At 39.3% G+C, this 12665-nt stretch overlaps 2 protein-coding genes across 2 annotated transcripts; one reads left to right on the top strand and one right to left on the bottom strand.

Moving 5' to 3' along the window:
• The first annotated feature begins 629 nt into the window (after positions 1–629).
• Positions 630–5805, top strand: cpsf4 (cleavage and polyadenylation specific factor 4). The gene is made up of 8 exons (XM_042393761.1): positions 630–1073; positions 1212–1262; positions 3305–3457; positions 3559–3654; positions 3832–3925; positions 4199–4271; positions 4395–4556; positions 4786–5805. The coding sequence occupies exons 1-8, from the start codon at positions 971–973 to the stop codon at positions 4852–4854; spliced, it is 801 nt and encodes a 266-aa protein (XP_042249695.1). The 5' UTR covers positions 630–970; the 3' UTR covers positions 4855–5805.
• A 156-nt stretch (positions 5806–5961) lies between these two features.
• atp5mf (ATP synthase membrane subunit f) lies at positions 5962–8793 on the bottom strand. Its single transcript, XM_042393763.1, has 4 exons — positions 8693–8793; positions 6947–7054; positions 6326–6442; positions 5962–6101 (listed from the first exon to the last, which is right to left on the bottom strand). Exons 1-4 carry the CDS (start codon positions 8706–8708, stop codon positions 6073–6075), a joined length of 270 nt encoding a protein of 89 aa, XP_042249697.1. The 5' UTR covers positions 8709–8793; the 3' UTR covers positions 5962–6072.
• Positions 8794–12665: the final 3872 nt, after the last annotated feature.

A 12665-nucleotide genomic window follows, 5' to 3' on the forward strand; every position in this document is an offset into this window, starting at 1 on the left:
GAGATGGCATTCAGCATGTATGCACTTAAAAAATGGAAGCGTTTTCCTGCTGAACTTCTTTTAAAAGCAAACTAAACACCTTGCTATTCAGTCGAGCATTTTCTTAAATGAACTCAGCATATATTTACACTATGTATGTATGTATGTATGTATGTATGTATGTATGTATGTATGTATGTTTTTGTACAAGCACATTTTTTGCTGTGTTTTTGTTTGTTTGTTTGTTTGTTTTTATGTAAAACACATTGCTTGTTAGGTAAATACAGAAGGTGAAAATGGTCAGACAGCAATCTAGCACTGAACTGTGAGAGGCAGTAATGTGCCACAAATGTACATAACTACTCTGGGATCTTTTTAGTCTGAGCATGTATTTTTATACTGTTCTAGATGTCAACAATAGCGACAGACACTTACAATTGCACTCCAAAGGAATCACATGACACGTGGTATTAGAGAAATGTTGCAGAGGAGTTCAGGTGACGTAGGGTACAGGGTTATGTTCAGATTTGTAGGAAACACAGGAATTAATAGGAGAATTTAAAGTAATAGTGTAGTAACCGTTGTTATCTACACTACAAACCAGAAGGTGGCAGTAATGCGCCTAAAAGCTGTTTGCCAACAGCCATTAAACAAAAGAGGAAGAAGAAGAAGAAGGGCTCTGCGTGCCTTGTTCCGTCAGGTCAGAGGTCAATCTGCGCGCCTCTCATCCTCACATCCACTATTATAAGCAGCTCCGTGACAAACAAATAACTTAAACACCAAACTTAATAAAACAGCTCCGGTAAAGCTACAAAACGCAGCAGCTCCTTGTGTTTTCTACATCGGGAAGCTCGCTGATTGTCTTCAGCTCGTCGGTTAGCCCGGCTAGCTGCGTTAGCTGCTGAAGGAAGTTACTAACAGGCTCAACTCCAAGCTAACTAACCGAAGCTGACATTTCTCTTGACGGGAGCACGACAAACCAAAAGCAGACATGCAGGATCTACTGGCCAACGTGGATCATATCAAGTTTGACCTGGAGATCGCTGTGGAGCAGCAGCTGGGGGCGCAGCCGCTGCCTTTCCCCGGCATGGACAGTAAGTGCTCGGATGCTAGCTGGTGCTTAGCCGCTGTAGCTGGGAAACTGTGATCAGAGTTACAGGTGGACATTAGCATCTGGATGTTGGTGTCTCTGTTCGTGTTTGTGTGATCCAAACCCCTTTATGTCCCCACAGAGTCCGGCTCTGCTGTGTGTGAGTTCTTCATGAGAGCAGCGTGTATAAAAGGTAAAAACACAACATGACAACATTTCAGCTGCTCTGCACTCAGACTAACTATTTAGGGGCATTTACACTACTGTCACACATGAAGCACATAACTACATACATACACTTGACTGCCATTTTTAAATCTGTAGACTCAGAACTGACTTTTTTCTAAAGGGATATTCCAACAATTTAATATTTAAAGTCCGTGTAAAGCAATAATAAATATTTGTTCTGAGTTTGTCAAAACACAGAAAAATGTGTTATTAACCACTCAGCCAAATTTTAATGATTAAAAAATCACCAAGTATATAAAATTAAGTTTCAAAATCCTGTTAAAATCTGCAATATTCTCTGCTGTGATACACTGGGGGCGTGTCCTCTGAAAGTACTGGCCAACTGAACAGCCTCTGAGTTATCAATGCTTGTACCAAACTCCCATATAAAAATACACAATTTGAAATAGGTCTTGTTTGTAGGTGTAAGACAAGCAACATGGATGATATTTTAAAATTAAGTAATATTAGGAGCCACTGTTTAATGCGGCACATATTTTGTTGGTAAATGTGGATTTGTTTCACTAAAAATGTAACTTAAATGACTAGTTAACAAGTAAACCATCACCAATCATCTGTATGTTAAATTGTCATTTTTTTTCAATGGAGTTTGGTTAACTTAACGTTACTCACTTCTCTGCTGAAAAGCAGCGTCATTGTGGCCGTCACCCTTGGAAACATTTCCTCTTAAGCCGTGCTTTTTAGTGAAGTGCTGCCCTGTAAATGCTCTCCCTCTGGCCGGGGACCCGCTCAAAATATCCTGAACACAGAAATGGTGAAAAACAGTTTAATGCTCGAAATCCATGATCCAGTACTACATAGTTTAGCCTTTTCACATGTTTTCAGCAATTATTTTTGTATAATGTGTTGAAAAAGATTTTCCTTTACACAGGTTTTAACTTCCATGAAAGTGGAGGTCTTACAACAGATAAGTGGAAAAATAATTGTCAAGCAGTAAAGGAGCTTCCAAACCCCCCTGGATCTTACATTTGTCATAATGCAACTAATAACATCTTTTCATTATACTGCGTATGCATATTGAGCAATGCCAGTAGAATGGGAAGAACAGGAAAACTTCCAGTTTCTCTGAGTTGGAAGTGTCGATACATTATGCTAGGTACTGCTATCCATGAAGTCACATCAGTTAAAAAGTCTAATTCAGCTATTTTTGTGGAGTTACATATTTAGAGCAGTTCAGTAAGAAGTGAAACCAGATACACACTGTTTAATGATCTGAATCAAATGTGTGAGTTAATATAGTGTAGCGTTAATATTGAATTCTAATTAGATACAAGTATCTACCATTGCCATTGGCAGCACCTTTGCTGCTATTTTTCCATTGGTTTGTTCACACTTCAGCACTTCTTTTCATCAAGTGGTAGATATAGTTGCTGTCAAAAATTCCCAATATCTCAGACTGTAATATATCAGTGTCAAAGTTCTATAACAAAAGGAGCAGCATGAAGTGACTGCTTTAAATTAGAACTGAGTACCATCACATACAGCCTCAGTGTGGCTGCTGGAGAGCACTGAATTCTGATAAGTGGAAATGAACAAATTACCTTTCAAAAGACATGAAGATCGACCCCCGGCTAATGTCTCAAACTCTGTGTTGTCAGTTGGTAACGCAGGCTTTCTGTTTTAAATTTAAATAAAGTGTCAAGCTCAAGCTGAGATAACACTGGTGACATCATCCAGGTTATTTTCTCCTAAACTCTTAAATAAGAGTAAAGTGACCTTATGTGTAAAACCAGAGTTTCCCTATAAGTTGTTAGCGAATTTTTTAGATTGTGATGCACATAAATACTTCCACTGATAGCAACGTAAGACATATTTCTTTTTTATTTACATTGATACCTTTACTGGTAATTCTGTATTTGTGTATCTTCCATCTTAATGGCTGCATGTTCAAGATGCCGGTAGGTCAAACTTTTCAGGCATAAGCATGGGAAACTGGAAAATACTTCATTCTGTTGTGTTGTGTTGTATCTTTGTTTCCACTCACAGGCGGGATGTGTCCGTTCCGTCACATCAGTGGAGAGAAGACGGTGGTGTGTAAGCACTGGCTCAGAGGACTGTGTAAGAAAGGAGACCAGTGCGAGTTTCTCCACGAGTACGACATGACCAAGATGCCTGAATGCTACTTTTACTCCAAGTTTGGTTGGTTGACTTGACTTTGCACAAAATCGCACAGATGAGCTCAGTGGCTGTATTTGTTGATCAGCATCCGGCTGATTTTATTTGTGTGTTGACCCTCGCAGGTGAGTGTAGCAACAAGGAATGTCCGTTCCTGCACATTGATCCCGAGTCCAAGATCAAAGACTGCCCCTGGTACGACCGAGGCTTCTGCAAACACGGTAGGTGCTCAGTAGTGGACATAAACTCTCCAGCAGTAATGATATTAACACCCCCTAAATGTGCAGAAAATATACTCCTGCTGGTTCGAATTTCTGCATCAGCAGCAAAAAAACCCTTAATTTTTCATTGTCCATCTGCATTATTCTTATATTTCTGTCCCTGACTTCCTGTCTCAGGTCCTGACTGCAGACACAGACACACAAGGAGGGTGATCTGTGTGAATTACCTGGTGGGCTTCTGTCCAGAAGGAAAATCCTGTAAATTTATGCAGTATGTTACCTTTTTTATTTGATTCCCACATAATAGAAATGTGTAAGTAAAACAGTAAAAACAGAGACAGTTTTGTTGCCACTTATGACTTGTTTCAGCATTAAGTTTTGTCTTTAGGGATAGTTCTCTCTGTGCATTATGCATTGGATGAAATGTCATCTACAGTAGTATAATTATCTTTAGACAAAAGACAGAGGCAGCAATAGAAATAAAAATAATTGGTGACATCACCCTACAGTTACACAGATATAACAGTGAGATCTTCTTCCACAGTCCCCGTTTTGAGTTGCCGATGGGAGCTTCTGAACAGCCTCCTCTACCACAACAAACCCAGAACCAGACAAAGGTAAGAGCTACTAGGATGGGACTGTAAGACTTATTTTTAGACTATACTAGATGCACTTCTACATGCTAATTTGTTGCTGAACAGAAGAACAAACCGTTTCTCTTTGCTGGGTTCCTCCTGCAGCCTGTACCTACCATCGGCCGCTCCTCGCTCTCTCTAATCCAGTTGACCAACTCCAGTCCAGGCCAGCGGCCGCAGAACCACGTCATGAACGCCGGTGCTCAGCAAAATAACATGACGTCCAACAGAGGGCCTCGGCCACTGGACCAGGTCACCTGTTACAAGGTGATTCATCTCCACGTTTGTCTGCTCAAAATCTGTTGTACACACCAGACTCTCGCTTTGGTTGTAAATAACGAGACTGGCATCTGTTACCTTTTCTTTGTCCAGTGGTGTGTATTTGTACTTTACATACACACATTCTGTCTTTTCTGTGCCATTTCCAGCTTTCCTTTGCTTTTAATAAAAAGCCATTAATCTCTTCTTTTTTTTTTGGTCTCCCCTGTGTCTGCAGTGTGGAGAGAAGGGCCACTACGCCAACAAATGCACTAAAGGCCACCTCGCCTTCCTGAGTGGACAGTAACCTTCAGTCTCAAGGTCCTAACACCGCAGTGCTGTAGCTCGCCTCCCTGATGTGAGCAGAGGAGATGAGAGGAAGAGTAGCTGAAGAGATGAAGCCCCTCTGCTCCAAAGACTCAAGTTCAACTTAAAGACTTTAACTGCCGCTCTTGTGTGTGTCATTTCATACAGACACAGGCAGGAGGGAAGATAAACATAGCTACTTTTTCGGTATTTTGCCTCTTTCAAAAAAACATGGATACATGAAAATGACAACAAGCAAAAAAAAGACACTGATGTCACCATCTGTGTGGCTGTGGTTGAATGACCTGACTTGCGGGTTAGTCTAAAGTTTTCTATGTTTGTACTGTATGGAACACCGACTCTGAAAAAACAGGCACCCAGGGAAACAGGTGCAGAGCTTAAACATGTTGCTGCTTTTTTTACAGCATATTCCTGTTTCCTCAGGTCATGTGACTGCATCTGTGATACCAAACTACTGTTCCTGTTCTGCTAATCTGAGTAAATCTCTGACAGTGTAAGTGAAATAAACCACAGAAATGTGATAAGTGCCAGTAGGAATGTAAATGGCCGTTTGTACTTTCAACTGTTGTAGTTAATCAGACTCTGAATGGAGCTCTGTACACCTTGCATTATCTGAAAACCTCTAAAATTTAGACTATTGCATTAGTCAAACATAAGACTTGTCACCCTCAACTACATATTTGTGGTTTTTTGCAAACATTTTAAATCCTGGAAATAGTTCATTATTCTCCAGTTGTGTGTGTGTGGAGGCCCTACGTTCTGAAATCTGAATACACATATTTTAACTTAAAGGAAACGTGGAGGGTGAAGCAGCTCAGCTCAAGTTGTATCTCAGAGGATTACTTTCATTATTTTGCTGACAGTGGATACAGTCTGAACATATTCTCACAATCTGTACAGTGTGTACAAATAAATGTTTGTTACAGATGTACCTGTTATACTTTCATTCCCACCTTACTACACTATTGAGGTGGCCACTGTTTATAAAGTAACTGCACTCCTAATAGTTAATTGTAACGCTTGATGCAGCTTTATATCACTAACTCATCCCATATTTGTCACACACCCAAAACATGACATCCAACAGTAAGTCTTTGTATTGTTTATTGGTCACAACAGTCACATATCTACACAAAGCTGAGAATAGAAACAGCAAGGGAAGCTTCAACCCTGAAGGTCTGATGGCTGCTGAGGGAGCTCAGTGGTACTTCCTCCAGCGATCATGTTCTAGAAGAGAAGACGAAGCGAAGGATGTTAAAATGTTATTTAAAAGGTAATTTTTCTTTCCTCATCTGTGATCTCTGTAGCTAATTTGAGACACTGGAGTGCAAAAGGGGCTTACTCTTAGAAAACAATAAGTAACAAAATGAAAAATAGTGGCTGAGTTAAGTATTTTCAGGGCTCAAAACTGACATTTACAACAAAGGGTAAACAAAGTAGGGATTTCTTACTGATGTGGTCGTATTCCCACAGGTAGCTGAGGGCTACGTAGCCAGCCAGCAGCATGGCTACACCACCGATGCCTCCCTTCTTCACGTTAATGTACTTGTTGTAGTATCTGTCGTGGCCTAGAAGAGAAGGAGGCAATAAAAACAGCATAAACCACAGCTTAAAACAGTATGACGACATGGTGCAGTGTCATTTTATCAAATGCTAAAGATGTGATTTAACTGTGAATGAAAATCAATTCAAGTCAATACACTTTCCCACCATTTGTCAACTACATTTGACATCTTGTTTCATGAATTAACGCTCTCAAATATGTTGATAGTTATTGCTTCCAAAAAGATAGAAGATAGCATTTAAATGTTGTCTCTGTTCATGATTTATGAGGTTTCTGTATCACCACATTCTTTCTGCTGCTGTTTCTCAAACCAACAGTGATGGATGTTTCAAAGATATCTGCCAAGGCTTGTATTTCATAAATCAGCAATGGTGAAAACTGAAAACTCCAGTATTTGTAATAGAAACTGGAGCCAAGGAAACAAAACCAGAACTGATTTCTTCTAATTGTAAAAGAGGGTAAAAAGCTTTTTATTGAACACAGTTTTAGTCAGAACAGGTTTCCTCACCCCTGCGGACGGCTGAGATGATGCCATTGGGAGTGAAGTCTCGACCTCCAAGCCAGCTTCCCAGCTCTCCCAGTTTCACATCCATCAGCCGCTTCTCAGCTACGGGAACTAGTCATAAGCGGAGAAGGCAACAACAGTTAGATTACACATTGTCCATAATGAGAAAAACGTGCTGTAGTTCTTGTGGTGTGCTCCGATTTACACCTCAAATGATCAAATAAACAGCTTTGACCCCCAGGCTACGAAGCTGCTGTAAAATATCAAGTTAAACACCTGCTGTGACCACATTGCAGTCGTGTCATACATCTACTTCATTGTGACCAACCAGTGGATGATTTAAACTAAAGTAATGTCACAAACAATTTTTCAGCTGTAAAACTCCTGCATTCACTTCAGCAAAAGTAAGGAGGTATATAAAGTATTACCAATAAGGCTGCAACATTTAAGTTAATTATAAATGTATTGGTTATTTTTTCAATAATTAACCTTTTCTGCCCACAAATTAGCAGAGTCTGAGATTATGCCCCATTTAAATACCTGAACCAAAATTAAATATTCCTTTTGTAACACTTTGACTTGAAGAAAAGCAACAGGTTCTTCATAACTGTGAAGCTGTTGTACAATATTTTTTATTAAACATCGAATCAGGTTTATGTTTAATTCTAAATTTGTCCAGACAAAGTAACACTGCTCATCCTTAAATCATTAGCACTTCTGATGTTTTCATACTAAAGTCTCCTTCAACTCAAACATGTGTCTTGTTCCTTCAGTTGTATGTTTGACCTTCACTGTGCAGAGTTTGTTCTCATTTGCATCTGCTGAAGTGGAAAAATTCCTTTGTGCTTGCCTTAAATCTCAGTTTCATACATACAAATACAAGCATTATTTGAGACATCACATCATGGTCCAATATGTAATTTACAAAAGTATGATGTGGAAACTTTAAGCCTCCAGGGCACAAAACAGAGAAATAACTCTTCAGTGAAGTAGGAGACATACAGTTAAAGTTTTTAACATGAAAAATTATGTATATTCACACATTATGGTTTTTTCGATGAGGGAAGAGGAGTAGATGTCATTTAAAAATGCTTGAACAAGGTAATTAAACTTTTTTGGTTGAAAAACCATATCGCAACTTATTATCCTAAGCAGAGTATTATAATATGTCGTAAAACGTGTCTTTAATGGATATACTGGGCCATTTCCACCTCCGGAGGCAACTCTATTCACCAGAGGTGTGTAGCTATAATGAAACTACAATGAATAGTGCATTATTTATCATTACAAAGCAAAACAGCCTCTCGTGGTTTGTTTCTACAGTTTTATCTTGTTTTAGGCTTAAAATTGACCAACTGTCAAGAGTTTGCGGTCTGTGTTTGCAGGCTACCGTGCAAGCTAACTTATAGCCAAAAGAAACCGTTACATAATTAAAAAATGCAACAACATAATTGTGACAGCTTTATGCAAACTACGAGTCAAATTGAAAGTTTCTTATCACAGTTAAATGTCAAAAAGCGGCTGGAAGAGGAGTTTTGACAGTAAAGCCGACAATGACACGCAAAGTCCTTGACGTGACTCAAAGGATTGACTGCGGCCTTCAGTCAGACAAACGCCTCCAACTGACTCATTAACGGTCCGTCAGACACAAAAACACACTCACTGCGAAAATGTGCAAATAGAAACCGACAACAAAGCACATAATAAAGAAAATATATGATTATTTCAGCAGAGGACACGCTACGTTACCTGGTCTATCCGCCATCTTGACTGGTGCAGACGGTCCTTGGTCGCAGCAGGGAATGATGGGAATAAAAGGACGAAGTGCATTATGGGTGGAAATGTAGTCTTTAAATCTATCCGCTGGAGGGCAGCAGAAGAAATGAAACCAAAAAGATTTACAAGCGTCACATTTTTTGCACAAAACAAAGAAATATCTGGAGTAACAACAAATTAGTGAATGTGCACTTTTTTCATTTCAAAAACTAAACTACTGGACAAAATAAAACTACTTCACTGTATTTTTCTGTTTTGTCCTCCCCCCCCCAAAACATGAGGCTCTTGCAAAATTTTCTTTATTCACAACAAATAGGTACAACAACAGTTTTACAAAAACAGAACTTCTTCTTCTTAGCTATCTATCATCAGTTAAGGTGCCATACTGCTTGTGTTCAACAATAAACGGATGAAAGCAGGTTTGGAACCAGACCATTTAGATGTATGGCTGTTGAATTTACCAAAAATGATCAGCAGCTGAATTATATAGGTAATATTGCTATCCAACCCACTGAACACAAACTATAACATCACATCAGATACATCAATCTGTACATTAGTAGCCATTTTCCTAAGTTTTGCATATCTAACCAAAATAAATTTGAATGAACAAAGTGAAAAATCAAATGAAATGTTTATTGGAGGTTTCAAGTTTCCACATCACTCTTGTGTAAGTGGATATTGGACTGTGATTGGCCTCCAAACTACAGCAGTTGTGATGTCACAAAATCCTGCTTTGAATACGAATGTAATTGGTTAATGTGAACATGTGTTACTGTATTCAAATTTAATGGTGAAGTGAGAAATACAGTGGAGGAAGTTATTTCTAACAGCATTCTTATGGATCCTAAAGGTCCTTTATGGTCGTATTCAGAAGAACACAACTTCATCAAAATGGAACAATAATAGATATTTGTTTTTTGCATGCCACACACAAAAATGACTAAAAGACCAACAATGGGAGACGCTATTACATCCCCCATTAGAGAAGGTTACATATTACAAGGTAAACAGGATATATTTGAAGGTTTGTGGACCATTTGTTACTATGAAGTATATGGATTCATGATCAAGAAGGAAACAAAACAGTCACAGCAGAAGCAAACATTACTCTCCATATTAAATCTGTTCCTTAAAAATTAATTGAATGAATATGTATCACTCATTGTGATATATAAAGTTGGGTAGAATAAGAAAGTAAATATATTGTGTTCTGATACTACCTCAGGTTTTTGTAAAGCCCCATGTTAAACCTCTCTCTCACAGAGTGTCAGATCTTATGTGTTTTGAAATAGTGACCTGAAGGGTTTGCTACACTGTTGTATTTCTCAAGGTCTCCAGACACTCTATCAGAGGAATCATTTTTCAAGAGAAAGTAGCCGATCAATGAGCCGCACAACAGCCAGCAGCACTGCTATACATAATGTACCTGAAGATATAGTTAAGGTCTTATTCAGGCTGGTGTTTGTGTCAGTTCAGGTCTTCTCCACCCGCCCATGGATCAATACACCTCTCTAAACACACAAACACACACACACACACACACACACACACACACACACACACACACACACACACACACACACACACACACACACACATACACACATACACAGTGAATTAGTGTGTAGTAGTGGTTTTGGCCTTCATCCAAGACTGAGCAGCAACCTCTTTCCTTTATTAGACTGATTTTCCTTCTTCTCTCTAATGACGTTAGATGTCCAACACCCATCCCATTTTTTTTCTTCTCTACCTCACAAAACACTCACAAACACACACACACACACACACACACACACACACATACGCATATGCATTTTGATTACTAATCAACGTCTCCCTAATTTGGTTATCTTTTGTAATTAGGGTAGAGTAGTGTGTGTGTGTGTGTGTGTGTATGTATAGGGTTACGTAAGTGGATACATGAATACTGTCTGTTGAACATGGATGAATCTTTACCAGGTTTAGTCTTTGTTATTGATTCAGCTCACTTTACTGCATGCTGACCCAAATATTCCTCCTCTCTTCTCTTCTCTTCTTTTCTCTTCTCTTCTCTTCTCTTCTCTTCTCTTCTCTTCTCTTCTCTTCTCTTCTCTTCTCTTCTCTTCTCTTCTGAGTGTAACAAACTCAGTCTTGCTTTCTTTTGAAGAAGGGTTTCCCCCCTCCAGTATTTCTCTCTTAGCAGGCTATGCATTTAGGTGAACCTGAGACTACAGTTACTATATTGAAGAATTAATGTGAAGTCTTGGATATTGTCATATTAAACAGCAAAAGCCTTCACTTATATGAACAAATTTAAACTATTAAAAGATTACAAACAGAGTTATGACATTGGAAGTGAATATAACTGAAAGAAAAAACTCTGAGTGTAGAGCTATTGAACTGGAGTGACATATGTTTTTGTTGGTCATCATGCATGTGTCATTGTGTTTTGGGCCATCAAGCCTTCCTAACTGTGCTATGTCAATCTCCTCTTCTTCTAAAATCTGATTTTTAGGTCACTTGGGGGCAGTGGAAACAAGCTGTGAACACGAGATTGAAATATTGTTCTCTTTTAAGTTGACATGACAAACTTCTTACCAAACAGTTGCTTATTTACACATCCAGCAGATAACACTAGTAATATTAGCATTCATTTAGAGTCATTTTTCTGACAACATGATGAATTTAAAGGACCAGTGTGTAGGATTTAGTGGCATCTAGCGGTGAAGTTGCAGATTGCAGCCAACTGAATGACCCCACCCCCTCCAAGCATGTAGGAGAACCTTCAGTGGCTGTGAAACTCGAAAAACGTGAAAGGCCCTCTTTAGAGCCAGTGTTTGGTTTGGGCTATGGCAGAAACATGGAGCTGCAACATGGTAGGCTCTGTGAATGAGGACCTGCTCACTATGTAGATATAAAGGGCTCATTCCTTGGTAACAATAACACAATGATTCTTATCTTCAGATGATTATACACTAATTAAAACATATTTATGTATATTCCACTTCTGCAAAGTCTGTTCCGCTAGATGCCACTAAATTCTACACACTGCACCTTTAAAGTCCAACATTCACTCTCCTTTTAGCTCTGTTTTGGTCTCCACCAACTCCTGAGGGAAATATCTGTCTCTTCAGCTGCTAAATGCTCCACCATGTTCACCAGCTAGTTGTTAACTGTGTCTGTCTGCTGGGCAGGTAGTGTACAGTATCGGAGCTTTTTGTGCTGAAAACAGCTGCCCGCTGCTGGTAAACAAGGCTGATGGGTAGAATGAACAAATTAGACTGAACCAAAACAGTGGAGCCACAGGCCAGAAAACCAAAACAATGAACCAGTCTGGTGATAATTCTCTGTGGGTTTGTCACTATGAGAGACCTCTATCAAACAAGTAGTCTTGTGATCATCATTAATACAAAATTATTGATTAGCACTTTAAAGTTGTGGCATAAAGCGTTCCTGTCAAACTCTGCACTTATTGGATTGTAGCCCAAACGATTGAAAGCCGCCCAAAACCATTTTTACTCGCCCAGTCAGAGAAAATGTAGCTCAATAGACCTTTTTCACAGCGGACATTTTGACATGTTGAAGCAGGAAAAGCACAGGTGGAACTGATAATATTAACAATGGCTTAGTTCCATTCAAGTGTCCAAGGAAGTGACACCAGGGTCATAAATATGGAGAAACTAAGAGGAATCCAGCCACCATGAACATTATCAATGACACCTGTACTTTTCCTGCTATGACATGTCTGCTGTGTAAAAGGTCCATTAGGCAGAAAACAGCCTGGTCAACACTCCTCTCCTCTCCTCATGAAGGTCACACTCAATCACACACTCTGTTGAACCAACTTCTTGATTTACACACAGTGTGGGCCAGAGACTCTAATCCAATCTCACTCTGTGCCACTGAGAAGCCAGCACACGCCTCCAGAGGTGGCAGATTCCCAAAACACCTACACGCACACACT

The sequence above is a fragment of the Thunnus maccoyii genome, chromosome 18 (assembly GCF_910596095.1).
Source record: "Thunnus maccoyii chromosome 18, fThuMac1.1, whole genome shotgun sequence".
Classification (NCBI taxonomy): Eukaryota; Metazoa; Chordata; class Actinopteri; order Scombriformes; family Scombridae; genus Thunnus; species Thunnus maccoyii.

Excerpts from the sequence above, each read along its gene's own strand:
- atp5mf (XM_042393763.1), bottom strand. Across the intron at positions 6,443-6,946 it reads CATCTCAGCCGTCCGCAGGG|GCCACGACAGATACTACAAC; the intron begins GTGAGGAAACCT and ends CTTCTCTTCTAG. Across the intron at positions 6,102-6,325 it reads GTGGGAATACGACCACATCA|AACATGATCGCTGGAGGAAG; the intron begins GTAAGAAATCCC and ends CTTCTCTTCTAG.
- cpsf4 (XM_042393761.1), top strand. The coding sequence starts at position 971 with ATGCAGGATCTACTGGCCAACGTGGATCATATCAAGTTTGACCTGGAG. Across the intron at positions 3,458-3,558 it reads CTACTTTTACTCCAAGTTTG|GTGAGTGTAGCAACAAGGAA; the intron begins GTTGGTTGACTT and ends TGACCCTCGCAG. Across the intron at positions 3,655-3,831 it reads CCGAGGCTTCTGCAAACACG|GTCCTGACTGCAGACACAGA; the intron begins GTAGGTGCTCAG and ends TTCCTGTCTCAG.